The sequence below is a fragment of the Rhinoraja longicauda genome, chromosome 18, assembly GCF_053455715.1.
Source record: "Rhinoraja longicauda isolate Sanriku21f chromosome 18, sRhiLon1.1, whole genome shotgun sequence".
Classification (NCBI taxonomy): domain Eukaryota; kingdom Metazoa; phylum Chordata; class Chondrichthyes; order Rajiformes; family Arhynchobatidae; genus Rhinoraja; species Rhinoraja longicauda.
In genome coordinates, this window is record NC_135970.1 from 10,111,234 (window position 1) to 10,131,651 (window position 20,418).

A 20,418-nucleotide genomic window follows, 5' to 3' on the forward strand; every position below is an offset into this window, starting at 1 on the left:
AGTTGGCTTTTGTCAGTGCTTTGTGAACTGTGGATAATGCCTCGAGAATTAATCATCCGTTGGATGTACTGGGAAAATCATTTGGTCATTGTGTGGAAATTGCAATGTGAGGAATGTGGTTGAACTGATGTTATTCCAACACATTGTAATTTACTTCAGGCAGATTTTACATTGGTGAAACTTGTTTAAATTGCTTAAAAACATCACTAAGAAATATGTTGATGCAAAATATAGATAGTCAATTACAGTGCCCTCCATAATGTTTAGGACAAAGATCCATCAATTATTTATTTGCCTCTGTACTCCACAATTTGAGATTTGTAATAGAAAAAAATCACATGTGGTTAAAGTGCACATTGTCAGATTTTAATTGAGGCCATTTTTATACATTTTGGTTTCACCATGTAGAAATTACAGCAGTGTTTATACATAGTCCCCCCATTTCAGGGCACTGTAATGTTTGGGACAGAGCAATGTCATGTAAATGAAAGTAGTCATGTTTACTATTTTGTTGCATTTCCTTTGCATGCTTGAAGTCTGCGAATCATGGACATCACCACTTGCTGGCTGTCTTCTCTGGTGATGCTCTGCCAGGCCTGCATTGCAGCCATCTTTAGCTTATGCTTGTTTTGGGGGCTAGTCCCCTTCAGTTTTCTCTTCTGTATATAAAAGGCATGCTCAATTGGGTTCAGATCGGGTGATTGACTTGGCCACTTAAGAATTGATCATTTTTTAGCTTTGAAAAACTCCTTTGTTGCTTTAGCATTATGTTTGGGATCATTGTCTTATTGTAGAATGAACCGCCGGCCACTGAGTTTTGAGGTATTTGTTTGAACTTGAGCAGATAGGATGTGTCTGTACACTTCAGAATTCATTATGCTACTACCATCAGCAGTTGTAACATCCATGAAGATAGGTGAGCCAGTACCTTCAGCAGCCATGCATGCACAGGCCCTAACATCCCCACCACCGTGTTTCACAGATGAGGTGGTATGCTTTGGATCTTGGGCAGTTCCTTCTCTCCTCCATTCTTTGCTCTTGCCATCACTCTGATGTACGTTAATCTTCGTCTCATCTGTCCACAAGACCTTTTTCCAGAACTGTGGTTGCTCTTTTAAGTACCTTCTTGGCAAACTGTAACCCGGGCATCCTATTTTTGTGGCTAACCAGTTGTTTGCATCTTGCAGTGTAGCCTCTGTATTTCTGTTCATGAAGTCTTCTGCGGACAGTGGTCATTGACAAATCCACTCCTGAAGAGTGTTTCTGATCTGTTGGGCAGGTGTTTGTTTTTTTTTCTTTATTATAGAGAGAATTCTTCTGTCATCAGCTGTGGAGGTCTTTTTTGGCCTGCACAGTCCCTTTGCGATTAGCAAGCTCGCCAGTGCTCTCTTTCTTCTTAATGATGTTCCAACCAGTTGATTTTGGTAAGCCAAAGGTTTGGCTGATGTCTCTAACAGTTTTATTCTTGTTTCTCAGTCTCATAATGGCTTCTTTGACTTTCATAGGCACAACTTTGGTCCTCATGTTGATAAACAGCAATAAAAGTTTCCAACGGTGTTGGAAAGACTGGAGGAAAGACTAGGTGCTGGGAGTTCTCTTATACCTACAATTAAACACATTTGAGCAATTACAAACACCTGTGAAGCCATGTGTCCCAAACATTATTGTGCCCTGAAATAGGAGGGAATATGTATAAGCACGGCTGTAATTTCTACATGGTGAGACCAAAATGTATTCAATTTCCCTTGGAAAAAATCTGACAATGTGCACTTCAACCATTAATTAAAAATCTCAAATTGTGGAGTACAGAGGCAAATAAATAAATGATGGGTGTTTGTCCCAAACATTATGGAGGGCACTGTATAGTAAGAAACGTCTGAAGTAGAACTCTTGTCAATGATAAATAGTTTAAAGACCTAGAATTGCACGGCATAGAAACAAGTCCCACTGACCATCAGGCTATACTAGTCCTACTTGCCTGCATTAATTCCATATCTGAGTTAAATTCCATCTGCCATTCTCTTGTCCCCTTTCTCAGTTGATCTATATCCTGTTGTAATCTTAGATAACCTGCATCACTGTCCACTCCACCATCAGTTTTGGTGTCATCTGATTATATAAAGATGTACAACAAGACAGGAAGCTTTCAATGATTTAAAATCATGATATAATTGAAGATATGTGGCTTGTGGGTATGAATGAACTGCACATTTTAACGGTTCTTATATTGCAACTTGAATATTAATTACTGATCTCCATTCTCATAATATTATCCGTATTGAGATATCATACACATTTAGGATTAACTGGTCAATCACGGAGCACAAGTTTACAGGTTCAAATGTAGATTAAAACTTAGGTGCTAGACTGGATCTGAACCCGAGTTTTATGTGTGCTCAATTAGAACTGAATAATTTTTCTAAAACTTTGACAATATGTGAACATTCGTGTCAGCTGTGTATGAGAATCTGTTTTTACAGATTCTGAATATAACCACTGCTGCGCTGTATTTTTGGAACGTCACACAGAGAATGTAGAAGAAACTAGATGGGTTAACATGTAAGGCCATAAATGGATAATTGCAAATTTATTTTATTTTTCTTTATTTTAAAACATCTTTAACTAGGGTTTGCCCTATTTAGCCACAACGGCTACTTTACAAAGGGGCCCTGTCAGCAAGCTGCAAGATGAGGCAAACAACGTTGAAAACATCACAAAAAATACAACCTTGTCTGTGAGTGTATTTATTTACTTCAAATGTATATTGAGCCCTCTCAAAGCAATGAAGAGAGATTTTATTTCAAAGATGATTAGGATTCAAAAGTACAAGCACCATTCAGCCTTCTTTGGACTGGAAAATACTGTCAGCAATGTTAGCAGAGGAATGCAGTAGAGTGCTAAAGATGTGTTCCGATTGGCATATGAAGCAAAAAGAGAAACCGATTGACTTATTTGCGGAAAACCTCTAATTCTATTAATTGCCTGTCCACAGTGCAACATCACAGCTACTTTTGTTGAATTTATTTAATCATTTTTCATTCATTCATTGAGTTTTTCACCTTTTTTTAAAAAAAACAAGATACAGTGTGTATTGTATATGTCAGATATCAGAACAATAACTTTAAAAACTTACTTCGAACTTACCTTTTATTCTTTGAACAGCTTATACAGTTGTACTTCTAGCTGCATAACTCTAAATAAGTAAAAAGAAGAGGAATAAGTAAGGAAATGCCCTCTGGCATTTCCACGAGTGGTACTTGTTCTCCTTGGTTAAAACATCATAAGCAGGGTTTGATTGGTGCTGTTTAGGATTTTTGCTACTCAACCCAATTTTTCCTTCCATTTTAGGACATAGCACAAGTTAGGTTAAGATAGGTTCTAGTGGAACACCTAAACTTGGTTCTCACGGGCAGGGTTCCCAGTGGTATGGATGTTATAGTGGTAGGCTATCTTTCTTTCTTTGATATGTGCCTCCCACATGGGAGTCACTTAAATAATAACTTAGCAAAAGTTAAAAATTAAAACCCAGAGTTATACCTTAAATTGTGTACATGATTATTTAACTTTGTTTTTTGATAGGGTGACATCCATGAGGATTTCTGCTCTGTGTGTCGACGTAGTGGACAGCTGCTGATGTGTGACACTTGTTCTCGTGTGTATCACCTGGAGTGCCTGGACCCGCCATTAAAAGCCATTCCCAAAGGAATGTGGATTTGTCCTAAATGTCAGGAGCAGGTGTGGGCTCGGACAGTGCCTTAGGCTTAATTTTGTCTAATGTGATTCTGGTAGTCCTAGGGTTTATTTCTGTAACTATTTGGTGGGATTTGCTTTTTTTAATTTTCGTTTATTACTCAATGTCTCAATCACTCCAGGGTATACACATAGATGTATAATTTAGGACAATTCGCTTAAAAATTATCTGTAGTGAACTCCACCAGACCACATACAGTGTTTGGTCGTTCTCTGGTTGGTAGTGAGCCTAAATAGTTCGCAAGTTGTATATTTTGTGCAATCCCAATGAAAATAGGAGATTTTTTCTCATTTGTCTAAAAAGCAGAGCATTTGCTTTTTGGTCACCCAGCTGTTATGGATTGTTATACTGTAATCTAAATCTAGCTCTAATTTAGAACGTGATCAAATTGCCACTTCTTTCTGGAGAGTGTTCCACATATAAATAGTCTGCAGTGAAAGAACTAGTTTCATAGTATAGGAGATAATATGATTAGGGAAAGTTGTCAAAATCTGAAACTGCACCTTACCTGAGAATATCTGCACAATAAGAACTTTTATTCTTTTCATTGGTCATCCATTTTTTATGTTCATACCTCAACATGATTTGGATAGTGCTGTGGATTTAATTCCCTTTCATTATATTGCAAATAGTATTCCCTTTAATACCAAGAGAAAGATAATACAAAAGATAAATCTACCTTAGTACTTTATGGATTTAGCAGCCTTTGCCTGAAGGCAAGACGTTTCATGTCACTCATATAAATTGCAAATTATTTACAGTCTGCAATACCTCTGCGAAAAAGACTTCCAGCATCTAACATATTCTGTCCATCACTGCTAAAAATGTTCTGTTTTTAGATTCTGAAAAAGGAAGAAGCAATCCCATGGCCTGGGACATTAGCAATCGTTCATTCTTATATTGCCTACAAGGCTGGTAAGAGTTTGTCATTTTGAGTTTGTTTGTATGACATATTATCTCTTTAATATGTGTCATGTCAATCTTATGTTACAGTGATCCTATTTCCCCTGTGAAACATTCACTAAATATTTATTGTGAAAGGAAGGTTCTTTTAAGAATTGAATGAAACCTTCATTACCTTAGCATCATCTGAAATACCTGTTTCTTTATGTAAACTGTATTAGATTACATAAGATTATATAATTATACTATATAATTATAATAAGATTATATTAACTTGTTAGACAAATCATTTTGGCTACTCGAGATGTAGCATGATTGATATTGCAAGAAATTATAAGCAGACATTAGTGGTAAAACATTTTGCCATTCTATGTTTCTGGCCAGGGTTCTTTGTTCCATTTTTCTTTAAGAATAAAGAAAAAACCATTGCATTTAGATGGCCAATATGCCAATCCAATTAACTGCTTCCTGAGATGCCATATGGAAATATAAAATGCCTTGCAACATAACTTTATTAAAGAGTTTGTTGTCATGTCTCCCATTGTGTATACTTTGGATAATCCAGCAACTTGCACTAGTGGAGCATTTGGTCGCATTGTCTATGGTCTGAACAGATTCTGTTGAGGGCTGTCCTTTTGGGAGGTTGAATCCAGGACCTCTGCTGTGGAATCCGTGATTAGGTATTTATTCCCTGTATTGGATTCTTCCCACATATCCTTCCATCTCTATGGTACGCTTGTGCCTGCGGCAGCATGAATGTTGATTGCTTTTCCCAGAATGGCCAGCATGATTTCAGCAACTTTTATGGTGATTTTGCCAAGTTTTTGTGAAGGGGAGCTTTCATATAAAGTTTAAATATTTGTAAAATCCCAGCTGGGTTTGTCACAGAACAGATAGTTTGTGAAGGTGTTGTCCTTTTCTTTCTCTCCTTCATCCTCATGGTGAAATTAATGCATTATTAGAAGTATTCAAAAGCCAAAGAACAAACTAACCGAATGAGATTGAAAAGAGTGCAACATTATGGTTTAAGATTTTAGGATTATGTGGAAATTCAAATGAATACATTCTTCTGCAATTGTCCCATTTTTCAACAGCGAGGCATTCTTGGACAATTTGTATTGTGAAATCTGAGAATTGAATTACATGTGCTGCAGCTTCTGAAATTTAATTTCTCTTTTCCTCAGCAAAAGAAGAAGAAAAACAAAAGTTGTTAAAGTGGAGTGCAGAACTAAAGCAGGAGCGAGAACAGTTGGAACAGAAAGTTAAACAACTGAGTAATTCCATAACGGTGAGTAACAAAGCTCCAAAGATAGCAGCAGGTTGCCCTGGCATAAACTTGCAACCATAATCCTAAATTCACTGAAATGTTTCTTTATACTTGGGGACCAGATTTTGAAAACAAAATAAAGGAATCTATTATTTAATGGAGGGTTTTTTCTTGATGTGGAAGTAAGGAAGAAGGACGGAAGAAATCTTCATATATCTCATTCATAACCATTTTAAGCTCCAGCGTTTTAATCCTTGTGTCAGTTTAGTACATGGGAAAAAATCCTATTTACTCCATGCCCCCAGCAACTTGGAACTGATGGCAAAAAAAAGGAGAGCTACTGGAGGAACACAGAGGGCAAGGCAGCATCTGTGGAGGTATTCAGACAGGTTTTTTTTTCGTGTCGAGATCCTTCATCTGGAACTCATGGTATCTCTTCAAATGAGTTGGGTGCTTGGATGGATAGATGATGTTTTGTGTCGGGACCCTTCTTCAGACTGAAAGTAGGGGGTTGGGGATGGGGGAAGAAGAGTTGAAGGTGAGAAAAGGCTAGGACCAATGAGGCTGGAGGCGAGAAAAGATCAGGACCAATCAGTTGAAGGCAAGAAAAGGTCGGGCCAATCAGGCTGGAGGCAAGAAAAGCGACCCGCTGAGTCGCATTGTCATTACTGAGTTCTATGCTATCACCATTTTATGGATTACTGCTGACCAGAAACATTGCCAGCCACATAAGTACTGTGGCTATAAAAGCTGGTCTAAAGTTGGGAATTCTTTGACAACCTGACTCCCAAAGCCTATTTGCCAAACTCAAATCAGGATTCAAGTGGAATGTTATTAATTTGTCTGGATGAGAGAAATTGTAATAATACTCAACGTGCTTGATTTTTGCCGACCAAATGACTTGCTTGATTGACACACTGTCCCAAATATCCAGTCTCTTCAGTGCTGTTGCCGCCGCCCTCAATATGGTGCACTTGGTCACCCACCCACCCCCCCACCACCTGCCACTGTTACTTCCTGCTTTGTCTGCCCGACCATCACCGCCTCTTGCTTCTCCCGTCCCTCTGTCCACTCGGCCTTTTCCCCACTCCCCACTCCCACCACCGTCTCCTCCTCCCCCAGAGTCGCTGACATATTCTACCTTGGAAGGGACTGCAGGTGAGAGGGGAGGGAGCCAAACGGTGACTGAGCGGGTCTTGTTGTTGGCAGTGGCCTGGAAAAAGCACTTCCGGCCAGGGGCTACAGCGAGAGTCACAACAACAGCCACGTCATCAGACTGTGCAGTGGGTGAAGAAGGGCTTGTTGGTGCAGACCTGTGGCATCGGCGCCTAGTTTTAAAGTGAAACAACACAAATTGCTGAAGTAGCTGAGCAGACTGGATCCGTCTGAAGAAGGGTCCAGACGTCACCCATCAATGTTCTCCAGAGATGCTGCCTAACTCCAGCATTCTGTGTTCTTTTGTGTATTAACCATCATCTGCAGTTCATTGTTTCACTTACATACAATGATAATACCGTACTCGGTTATAACGGACAATCAGCAATAACGGACGTCATTCGGCGACCCCCCGCTATGATCCGTTATAATGAGGGTTTACTATATTTCAGTGCTGGGACTAAATCCTGGTACTCCTTATCCAGCTGATGACTTCAACAGAAGAGCCACAGAAATTCAAGAAAGTAGTTGGCACCTGAGCAAGAATAGTTTGGGATGAGCAATGTGCTGGCCTCGCCAATGATACCCTCATTGTAATTAAAAAAATTATGGAGGTACTATATACAGAATGTAAAGAAACATGTAAGAGAATGCTTTTGTAATAGTTCTAAATGAAGATCAAAGTAATTATTTTAACAATGGAAAAATATATTCATAGACAGAGTAGGCTTTTAGTAACTTAATTATCTTTGCATTGTTGACTTCTAGTCTAGATTTTCAGAAATGAACAATTTGGTTATCTGACTGACTTCATTACGAAAATTTGCAGTAACAAGTCACCAAAACAACATTCTCTCTTACAACATCTTAAATGTCTGTATTTGCATTTAGTTGGCCTAACCAGCATCAAGGTGAATCTGCACTGGATGTGCTGTATTGGAACCTTATCCTTTCTACAAGGTGGAACTTAAGGATATACACAATATTTTGACTTTTTATTGTTTTTACCTTCTATATCTCTGTGGCCATAAGCTTTACTTACGATGACTAAGCTCTGAACATGCCTTGTGAACTTAGGATTCATACCATTGATTTACATTGGATACCATGGGAGTGGTTGGCAAAAGAACAAAGGTTGACTCCAAAGTATCGGAATTGGAAATTAAAAAAATATGTGGGGAATGTAAATGGAATCAAATGCGTCTTTCAGTAAAATCCATAACTGATCACACTAAAAGGGATTTTTCTTTTTCTTTAGAAATGTATGGAGACTAAGAATACATTGCTCGCTCGGCAAAAAGATATGCAGTCCTCGTTGGAGAAAGTAAAACAGCTGATACACCTGATCCAGGGTATACAGCTCACAAAAAATGCTACACCAACAGATGAGGCAGTCAACAATCCCACAGACTATATGAACTCTCCCACCATTGAACCTTCACCAGTGAACTGTGACAGTAATTTAGACACCAAGTAGCTGAAAGAAAGGGCTAGATACTGTAGAACTTATAAACCTTTCTGGGAACAAAATTGTGACAGGCTGTTCCTGACTTGCCAATTGAAAGGGGATTCTGTGCTGGATTGTGTTCTTATAGATCCACATTGGGAGTGCCAGCTTGGTAAGAACCAGCGTCAAGCCAAGTGAAATACCAGTGTGTGCCTGCTGCCACCAGTTTGGTTTTTAGTTGTCTACTCTTCAGGGATACAGATAGAAAACAATCGTAATGAGCTGCCCTGGTCATGGAATGTGTTTTCATGATTTTCGAGTCCAGGACTACTTGAGCAGAATAACATATTTCATGCAATGCAACATGATAGGGGGAAATACAGTACAGGAAGCAAAGGTTGAAAGGCACGAGAACATGATGGTCCTAATCACTGACTGTAACTGAAGTAGCAAAGGCTGAATCAGAAGTACAGAGAGACAGGTACATTGTGTTATGGGCACAGCACAGAGTACAATGATATTCCTATTTTGTTTTTAAATGCAAAAACCACAAATGGACATTTATTATTGGGAGGGTAGGTGGTGGCACCAAAACCATGCATGGCTTATGATGAAGAGTGTTTCTTTTTAATTTTGTTTTAAAATGTCAGGTGGTTGTTAATTGTACAAATAGTTGTTTCGGTGTCTTAGGCACTGGAAAACAAAAGGTGGGCAGACTGAATTTGTCCTGAGATTTTGGGGGGGGGTTTTAAGCTTTGGGAAATATTCAGGTCTTCCTAGTGTTACCGAAATTAGATCAAGAAAATTGTTGAGTGCTTTTGTTTCCTAACGAGGTGAATTATGGTAAACAAAATGTTAGAAATTGAGCAGATATATATATAAAAATGCAAATATATATTATATATGTGTAGAAACACATACACACATGCATTCACACACATACATGAACAAGCATACAGATATACATACAGATGCATACACACCTACATGCACATTGATACATACAGACACACACACCATACACACACATGCATACACACTGTCTCTATGTATGTGTAAAAAGAAAAAAAACATCTGTTATTATCTGAACTGCCAAATGCTATATTGAACCTGCAGGGAATGATCTTCAGTTTACTGGGGAATATACTGGAACAGTTTTACAGTTCTTACTATTTCCATCTTTAAGAAAAGTGGATTGAAGGTCACAGGTAATGAGATCAGTTAAGTAAAATGGTCATAAGTCTTCAGTTGTGTAAAAAAAAAGGAAAAAGTCTGTTGTCTGTTGTGCAAGTACAGCCAGAATGGAAATTTATATTTGCATTAATATTTAATGTTGGTTGTACTTAATTTAACATATCAGGGTGTGCTTGTCTTTACCTTTTGGCACTAGGTGAAAATTCAGCCATTTATACTTATATTTGTAAGTACTAACCAAACAACATGGCAGATGGAAGAGACTATTAATGAAGAGTTTCTTCTGAACTAGCTATGTGAAGATTTGAGTTTTCCTGATTGCTGCCTGCCCACCCTGACAATGGTGCATGTACAGAACACATTTTGGGGGAAGAAAGGGAGGGAGGAGTTTGCTTAAAGATAGTCAGTGATTTTCTGTCGTTACTTAGTATTGGTCTTTTACAAAGTTTTTAAACCCAATTCTGAACATTAGTCATATTAAAGATATTTTTTTCATTGAATTGATACTCATTACAATTTATAAAAACAACAGATGAACAAGAGAATCTATTTCAAAACCAAAAGATTTTCCTCAGATTTGATTTGCATCCAAATATTCAATGGAGAGGGCTGAAATACTAATTTAAATAAAAGAAAATTGTTGCAGAAGCATTTCTGGATGTATCCCAAAATCTTTATTTCTTTATTTCTCATCACCTTGACATCCCCTCAAAACTCCTGCATGTGAATAGATTCTACTCAGCCTGAGTAGTAAACATCTCTGTTGCCTCTGTAGGACATTTCCTGTTCTACCAGTCTTAATGCTCAGATGAGAAAAAGCTGGAGACTTATTCTCAAATTTTAAAAATGAAAAATGATAAATATGCTTCGAAATAACTTTGTATGTATAATGTAATTTGGAACTGCAGTGAGGCGATTATGAAGCCAACAATCTTTACAACATTTTGTATCTGAACTTGGTCCAGCTACAAAGAGACGTTATGACTTTTGCTTGGTGGGAAATGAAATATTATTCTCTTCCTATATCCCGATCATATTTGCTGTCTGTGAATTCAAAGCTATAAATTGTTATGCTTTGCTGTCATTCAAAACAATATCTTTCCATTTGCATTGTACTTCAAAACCACTTGAGTTCATGATTTTTGCAGATCATTGTCACTTAATTTGTGTTCCATTGTTCATTCCAGTAACCTAATTTCACAGCATCATTCAGTGTACTTTCCAAAGTCTCCCACGTGATTTTTTTGGTAAAACTGAGTCATACTGGATGCAGACTTTGCTAACTGGTGCTAGGATAGGCACACAATAGTATTTGGCACCACTACGATAGGGAGGGAAAAGCAACTCAAATGAAAAACATTTCTCAGTAATTTCACTTTGGAAGCAATAAGTTGTTATCATTTGAAACAAATAGCCTTCTTGAATGCACACTCATGAGTGTGGATGAGTCCTCCACACTCATCTTCTGCCAACTTGGACAACTAGATCTTAATGATACTGTCTAACAAGATACAAGGGATATAATTGGTAAAGGAAACTGTTAATTATCAGATCAAAAGTAAAGCTGGCTGCAAAATAAGAACCCTAATAGAAATTCACTTGTAACCATAAAAAATATTCATTCTTCGGAGTAATAATTTGCATTTGTGACCATGACAATATCAATTTAAGTACTTGATATCACCCCAAATACATTTTTGGTGTTTTCGTATCTTCAAGACAAACTTATTTCCTTTTAACTGAACTCGTGAAATGAAATTTAAACTTGAAATAATCGCAACAACTATATTAATGTAAGATAATTAAATGAGAAAACAATCCTCTTTCCCCACTTCCATCTTCCCTCATAATATCGCCACTGAATAATGCATATCAATTTATTACACCTTTGGTCACTTAAGAATATAGTATTAGCTGTGCCAAAAATATTTTCACGAGGCTAAATGATACTACTTTTGAATCATGGTAAAAAAAAAACATTGGAACAGTTCAGCGCAAACAATCTGGGGAAATGTTTGCAGTTAATCAAGCAAGCAATTTAGATAATCATAAATTCCTACATTAGATCAAAGGGTTTTCTGGTAAATTATTAATATTGATCATCAGTCAAGACCAGTATGGCATTTATGAATTATATAAGCATGTATTTGCAGAATTTAATATGTCCTTGTGCTGATGTAAAACAAATTGAAATAGCACGCAAAACATCTTGAGGATTTCAATTCTTATATAGTCATGTATTTTGAATGGCGGTTGCCAGAATTAAGTTTTCCAGATCAATTAGTCACATGTCAACAGACAAGAGCACAAGGATCACCCCACAAGTATTGTAAAAGACTGCAAATTTACATTCAACAAGTTCACTAACATTTGGCAATTTGAGGTTCATACAGAGACATAGGAAAATGGGGTCAATGTTTGGGTCTAGGAACATTTTGTCAAAGCCATTTTTACTTTGCAGTAGATAACATGAAATGAGAAGAATAGTCCTACAAGTAAGTGAAATGGATGAAATAAATTTTGAGGCTGTGCTTGTATAATAGATGTGAGTGGAGTCTCACCTGAAGTCAAGAAAATCAAGCACAAATCAATGATATACAACTTGGTAAGCAATGGTTGGAAATTGACAATAAACAAACCTTGAACGTTGAAAGTAAATTTAATGAAAATCACCACAGAAAAAGACCAAGGTTAGCAGAGCAACATTTTATGTGGAGGATATGATTTGGGTTAAAAGAAAGTTATTCAATATAAAAAGCGGTGATAAGAAAAATATTGGTTCAAATAGAAAAAATATTAACTCATTCCCCTTTAGATGAATTTTCCCAAATTTTCTTGTTTTATTTCAAATTTCTAACATATATTTTGATTTTATAAATCTACATCATCTGCATATGGCTACTTTAAGACAACATAAATGTTCGTTCGCATTCCTTTCATATCTGATTTAAAACCTTATCCCCACAGGATGTTTTGCTGGAATGGGGAAAATTATCTTGAATGAGTGTAATCAGCATATTTGCAGCTGAAAGTAATTTGCTCATTTCCGCATGTGTTGTGGGCATAAACAACACCGTGCTCCTCAAGCAAATATGCTGACATTTTATGGACATATTGCCTTTATGTGAGTGTGATGTTTAAAACTGTTCAGCAATTCAACAAAAACAAAATCTTATCCTATTACTAACCCTATGTAGCACAGATTTCATTCTAGTGCGACTATTTGAAATAGTGAGTGAATTTTGTTCCAGAGCATCAGTACTTCTTTAGCTAATGGATTTCAAGGTTGCTTCCACATTCTTCTTTGATTTCATTGGTATACTAGTTCTTCCAACAGCTGACCATGATGCATTCCTGCAATGCAGTGATCCATTGCAACAAACATGCATTCTTTTTTAATTTAAGTAAATTGAGAATATGATCAAATTATTCAGCGTGGGTTTGTAACAAGTAACAAATAACCTGCATGGTTGCTGCATAATGCTTAGGAATTATTTTGAAATTGATGTTTGCCCCATGTTTTGTGAATGTGACATAATCAGGTCATTTTGTCGACAGTAATCCAGACCATCTAAATATAATGTGATTTTCTTTCATAAAATGCATTTAAGGCTGCCTGGCTTAGACTTGGCTTCTTGAGTAGAACCTGCACATAATGTCACTAAGTTTTGACACTTGGGGGAAGTTAATCTGCAATAAATCCAAGTCTGTATATTTCACCATTACCCCCATCCAAAGAATGCATGGATGTATTTGTTCATTGTCCCAAAGAGTCTACTTTGTGATGATAGGTCAAATCTCTCACACTGTAACAAGCAAGTATGTTGTCCTGAGCACTTGGCCAAAGCTACCAATCGTTTGAAGAAGGGTCTTGACCCGAAACGTCACCCATTTCTTCTCTCCAGAGATGCTGCCTGTCCCGCTGAGTTACTCCAGCTTTTTGTGTCTACGGTTTAAATCAGCATCTACAGCCCCTTCCTACACATTTGTGTCTATCTGTCTGCAGGAGTTGAAAATTATTGGGTGGTTAATGATTGTTATTTTCTCCATATAATGCATACAGTGTCTATCAGCTTTTTGTAAGTTATTGTAAGTTTTTAACAACTAGTTCATACAGAACCATATGCTCCATTTAGAAACCAGTACACCTGCTGAGCTCCAGGATTTGCTGACTGCATTATAATCCACCAAATCTATATCCCATTACATCCATGCTCCATTGTAAAAATATGTAAATATTGGAAAAAAATAAGTGAGATTAGTTGTGGTACCCATCTTTTAATTCATTACATAAATTTCACACAACATGTTTTTTTACCTAGTTGGTCAGTGCTGGTGCTCATTCTCTAAGATAGCTCCCTCCCACCTAATATCATGATATCTTCTCAGCATTTCTCTCTAAACCATTCTCCTTAAAGCACTTTGCCAATTTTGCCTTAAATTTATCACTGTTATTAACTATATTACTCCATGTGGTAGCAAGTTCCACATTTTAATTACACTATTATTAAAATATTCAAAAGAAAGCTTTTTTAAATTCTAATAATTTTTATATTCATTGTCATAAGTCTGGAATATTTTCATTAATGGAAGCATTTCCTCCACATCTATCAAACTCTTTCAAAACCCGAAAGATGTTTATTGGATCATACTTCACCCCCATCGTGAAATGTCCCCAAGACTTTGCAATTCTTTCTGTTGCATTTAACCATAATTTCGGTGAGCATCTTTGTAAATCTCTTGTTTTTGCTGGTGTCTCCAATTTGTGATATGGAAATCAGGCCTGTACAGAATATTCCCAGTATAATAAAACACATTCTAAAACATTATTTGCATAGCAGTGACAAATATTCAATAAACATCTAGCTTGCCTTTCTTGTGCAACTATTTCTAATTTGCTGGATTAAATATGGATTCTACAAACTGAGTTTGGATTGTTGAATGCAAAATCGACAACAGTGACTTGAAATAAACGTGCAGCACTATCAAAATGTGCAGAACAAAGTTACAGCATGTTCATGATGGATCAGTCGCCAGTTAGAAATCATAGTTATTCACTTAATTCAGTTATTGTATACCATAAAACTATGGGACAAACACGTGTATCTGGGACTATTTTAGATGGTGCATTTTGGTCGCATGGACGAGTTGGGCTGAAGGGCCAGCTTCCATGTTGTATGACACTATGAATCTATAACCTACAATAAACTGCCATTCAACCTGTAATTTGAAGTCACAGTCAGGAACTTATTTTTTGGACCTGCACGGGATTTCTTTTTTTGTAGCTTTGCATAATGTCTTCTGAATTACTTAATTTCTCCTGGAGTGCACACAACCATTTTTTCCCTATTGTTAGGCACTTTCCTTGATAACATTCTGTAAAGTGATTCGAATATTGAAAGCCTCATTAATTCTCATGACAATCCTATTTTTAATTGTGTAAATATTTGAATCATGTCCTTGGCCTCATTTTTTCTGATGACATGGATGGAGGCCCTTCATTCTTTGGATTCTATACCGACTCTCAGAGCATTCCAACAGAACCAATCCCCGTATATTTCCCTGTGATATACTTTCCCCCATGCCCATTGACACCCTTCTGATTCTTTTACCAGCCACATCGCAGGTACTCGAACAAAATGTGTACTTTACAAATGTATATTTATTTTAAAAATATCTACCAAGTGAAATAATAATATTGATGGGGAAACTTTTGCACCTTGCCTTCGCAACATTGTAATCAAAAACACAAATGTTCAAGTACTCATGCGAATACTGAACAAATGAATATGAGACCACTTCCCTAACCACTGTCAAGTCGATGCTGCTAATGTATAGTACAGCATTGAAGTAGAACAATTTGCTGTTCAACTTCCTTGCCAGCCCATTCCATTGGACATTATTGTGATGTTGATCCTAATCATGGAAGACCAAGCTTTAAAAAAAAAAACCAGATATATGCTTTTCTTGCATTTCACACATTCCATATCTTTCAAGCTGAATGTCAGATTATCTTTAATCTCAATAGTGCACCAAAAGTGGAACAGTTGCTGCAACTACTGGTTGTGATCTCTCTTGTCCCTTGTGGCCTCGGTTTCCTCATCTTCCAACATATTTTTTTCCTATGACACTCTCCTAGTCAAGCAATCTGCCAAAAGCCCTTATTCACAAGGGAAGTACATTAAGAATGAGCACAAACTAGCACCATAGTACCACAAACAACCTTTGGGGAGATGGGATAAAAGAGATACAAATCTATTACAAATTAGTGATGAGGTGCATGGAGTTGAATAAATATTTTTGCTGTAAATCCTTTCATTTAAATGTATTTTTCAGTTAGTAAATTTCTCTTGTGGCCCTCCAGTTAATATAAATTGGAATGAATTGCAAACATCTCCAGGGATAAATTTTGCGAGGAATACATTTGAAGTGTTTTTAAGTTCATTCTCTAAGGTCACAAGTAAGATGTAATTGCCCACAAATATTTTTAATGGTGAAGGAATGGCCCAGGAGATGGGTACCATTCTTTAGAGCAGGATAAACTGTCGGGTTTGTGGTTCTAGTAGTTGCCTCTTCCCAGAATCAGTGTGCTGACCCTCACTGTTTCAGCTCTTTCATAGGCAAGTTGCAGTTGGAAGGGAGAATAGATAATTGCTCCATAAATACTTACCTGGTATTTGGCTTTGTAACAAAAATATGTATTTATAAGGTTAGAATTACTGTATTTTGTGGATAGAATTTGCCCATTTTATTGCACTGACTCTGGAGGTTGAAATGTGACCTCAATTAACAACAACAAAAATTGCCAGTGGTATGTGAGACAATTGTTAATAGCTCTCAGCTGAGCCCATCTCAAATATTATTGTCACTTTAGAAAATGCAACATTGTTTTTAGAATGTATTTTTATTTTATGGGAACATTAATGCTATTCTTCCAATCCTGGTTCAAAACTCTTACACAGGCAAAACAAAGACTTTACACAGACATTTTGGCAAAGTCAACCTGACCAAACAAATTTGGCAAGTCTTTTCTGGAGTGCACCATCCCCCAAATCAGCTCTTTGATCAGACCCAGGCGGATATAGTTCTCTTAGATTTGGAATATTTGATCTGTGGAACAACCCTACCCAAATCTGTATTACCTATGCAGACAGGCAAGGGAAAGTTTAACCAATAATCTGCTGATAATTTGCATTGTTGAAGAGTGGAATGAAGTAAGGTACGTGAGTGAGTCAGAATTAAGTGTAATATATTTAAAATAATGTGGATAACATTAGATTGTGAATACAAAACCTATTTGAATTGTTTCACATGGTGTTGCAATGATAATCAACAGGATTTCGCTGACTTACAAGTTCCCTGTTTTTTTAAATGAAATCTTAACACACATTTTAAAAGGGTTTTCTGGAAGCTAGTTCAGGCTTGTATATTAAAGTTCCATATTGTTGTACAATGTCCATAGTTTAAAAGTACATTTGGGGAATTGGGGACTATTTTTGCAACAATTCCTCAGAAAAGCTCCAACAAAGTTAGCAAAAATAGAATGTGAAAATGGTATATTTGTGGTTGTTCAAGTTTGGGAGCTTTCCATTGTTTTGACATCAACACTGATGTTAGACACACGCACTCTGCCTGTGTTTGTGAAACTTCAAACACTGAGAAAAATATGAACGTTTCTATAACTTTAGTGCAGTTTGCTGAATTATAAAAATGTTCGTAAAGAAAGTGTTCGACTCAGGTTATGTAAACCTCTATTAACGTTCTAATGAGTGGTATTACGGGGCATGTGTAGTATATATATAAACAAACCTGATGCTTTCATATTCTTTTGAAATGATATCCATTCTCAATATGCTGCTTTCCTGAGTTGCTTCATTCCTGCCCACCTGTTGATCCACTCCTTAGCTCATGCAATGGAATCCAAGCACTGGGCCAGGACTCAAACTGAAAACAGTGGGCAGGATGGGATTTGCGGGGTAGTTCAGTTAAATGCAGATTATGATTATAATACAATGAAAAAGCAAAGTGAGTATATGAAAATAAAAAAACAATTGCAGATGCTTGAAATCTGAAATAAAATCAAAAAACTCAGGTAGTCGTACCTCAGTATTTCCAGCATTTTCTGCTTTAATGACATAGTCAAATACGTTTTGTTATTTTAGCGGGTGATAGGAAGTAATTATTATACTGAAGGCAAAACGCAAACGTTAAATAAAAAATAATCCAGTACTATTTACAATGCAAGAGGTCGAATATTTATGAGTACCCTGCATGGTCTATGTCTGCTGTAATTTTAACATCTAGAGGCAGTTATAACTAGTAGATTACAAGCTTGTGCAATTAAAAAGCCCTCAAGATGAGCATCAATAAATTGCTCCCATTTGTAATGGCTTGTGCCATCTAGTCAGTGATCTCCTGAAACTTTTATTTTCAAGAAAGCTTAAAGACACTATTCTAACTCCATTTAATCTGAATGGGTACAAAACACGATTTTGCTTTTCTTGCTGCTTTGGCCTTATTGGAAACTAGCAAAACCAGTTAAACCCAGAAGTCTGAACACTCATGGGCTCATTGGGAATGTTCCAATTACTTTGAATACTTCTGAGTTGCCCTGGTATCCTGATGCTGATCATTATCTAGTAGCTATGAAGGTTAGGTGAGGAATGGGATTCCTTTTTACAATAGATTAACACTCATTGTCTAGCCTCGGACTTGAAATCATTCCCTGAGAGAAACTAACACTGCTTCCTGTAACTAGTTTTTTTTTCTCCTGCCTATCAACTAGTGAGTGGGACTAGTGAACCAAACTCTTCTCATTTCTCTTACAAAGCTGGATTTTAATTATGCAAAATGCCCATTGTCTCTTCCCTTTACCTACACATTACCGAGCCTCACAAAACTGATGTTGCACCATATTTATTTTAGAATTTCAGATCTGAGAAATATGTTTATTTCTGACGGTGTTTATATCCTCTGAAGCTAGTACCACATAGAACTATTACTGGATCAGTCCAACAAACTATGTTACACATCTCCATAATCATTGCTGCTTCTCAGATTTTAGCAGAGAAATATGTGATTGTGCCCCTATTATTAAATTGGAATATGCAAATCAATCTCTTCATTAAGGATAAGGGATGCAAGGTTGGCCTAGCACACTGCCTGTGTAATATATTTTTTAACTTAAAACAAGAACCCTGTTAAATTCATCATGTTAATTATTATTTTAAAGATAATACTTTAGTAAAGTTAGAGGAATATGAAGTGACATGGCTCATTGTAACAAAAGAGCTATATTCAATTGATGTTATCGCTAACTTTTTAGGTTAAAAAAAACATGAAGTCTTTCAGATTTCATTTGCAGAAATTCAAATAGTTAAGACTGATCAATTAATTTTTTTGCTTGCAAAGCCATGCGTCATAATTCATTACAGTCTGAGACTGAATTATGCTGCTTCAATCTTAGGATTTTCAATTGGATTCAATTATCATCCAATTGTAGAGTTTGATTGGAATTAACTCGTCTCCAAAAATGTTGAACAATCTTGTCTTCATTTTAAGAATGCATTGCAACCAACGATAATGTCCTAAAGAAAGAGCAGCACAGTGGCGCAGCTGGTAGAGATGCTGCCTCACAGTGCTAGAGACCGGTTCGATCCTTAACTTGGGTAACGTCTGTGTGAAGTTTGCATGTTCTCCCTGTGACTGCATGGGTTTCTCCGCATTCTCCGGCTGCTCTGGTTTCCCCCAGCATCTCAAAGACATGCCGGTTTGTACAATCTTTGGCCACTATAAATTGCTCCTAGTGTTTGGGGGAGTGGAAACGAAAGTGGGATAACACAATTAGCAATTTTGCGATGGTAAACATTTTGAATGAAGGATGTGAAAATGAGGCTCGAGAAATACTGCCATCTGCCATGAGCTTTTCACTCTCATACCTCCTCTTTCACATAGTTTGGCTCAGGAGATATTTGCTTTCTGTCCTGAATTCAGGAAAGCCTCAAGTAGTTTCAGCTAAAGTGATCTGAGGATGTAACATGTGAAGCTGTTGGTACCAGATTATTTGACTCATATTTTTAATTCATATATAACTTTTTCAGGATCATTATCATTCTATATTTCATCATGTGCGGAATGGTGTGGAACATTGACATGTCAAGCATTTTCAAGGCCCTCATTTTTATGCACTGGTTGTTGCCTCAGAGCCTAAGACAGTTAACTGGCCTATTACCGGATAATCTCACTGGCTGGCTTAATATTCCTACTCCCTCCAATCTAATTAATCCCTACTCCCTCCAATCTAATTAATAAAGAATAAAATGTTTTCCCTTCACTAACTCCTCTTCATTCTCCAACCTCATCCCTGCTAATTCACCTTAATTCCTCTTGCCATTCTGTACATGTGGGAAGCACAACTGGACTGTCCCTAATTTTAATTTTGCTGAAGGCCCAATCAGCTCCAAACGAAAATTACACCTACTAAACACACAGAACGGTTTGCCATTCCAGCTGGGTGTTATAGTCCACTTTCCAAAGATTATTTGACAGCTTGTCATGTGACAGACTAATAGTGGGGAGCAGGAACAGGAAATGGGGAAATATGTGCAACTTCCCATGCCTCAATTAATCATTAATTGCCGGCATTGGAAGTTACGGATAATTTTGCTGCGAAATGTGAACTGTATCATCAATGATCAAATT

At 37.0% G+C, this 20,418-nt stretch overlaps 1 protein-coding gene across 5 annotated transcripts in view; it reads left to right on the forward strand.

Annotated features, from left to right (window-relative positions):
* phf21aa (PHD finger protein 21Aa) overlaps window positions 1-20,418 on the forward strand; it is a 208,208-nt gene that overhangs the window by 184,298 nt on the left and 3,492 nt on the right. For 2 of the 5 annotated variants that reach the window (XM_078415093.1, XM_078415091.1), the window contains 5 exons: window positions 2,627-2,734; window positions 3,580-3,735; window positions 4,591-4,666; window positions 5,839-5,942; window positions 8,335-12,486. In XM_078415093.1, coding sequence (XP_078271219.1) covers window positions 2,627-2,734; window positions 3,580-3,735; window positions 4,591-4,666; window positions 5,839-5,942; window positions 8,335-8,553 — 663 coding nt within the window. In that variant the 3' untranslated portion in view covers window positions 8,554-12,486. Of the gene's footprint in view, window positions 1-2,626; window positions 2,735-3,579; window positions 3,736-4,590; window positions 4,667-5,838; window positions 5,943-8,334; window positions 12,487-20,418 lie in introns of those variants that run through there. The other 3 variants (XM_078415095.1, XM_078415094.1, XR_013548426.1) reach the window with 2 other exon arrangements.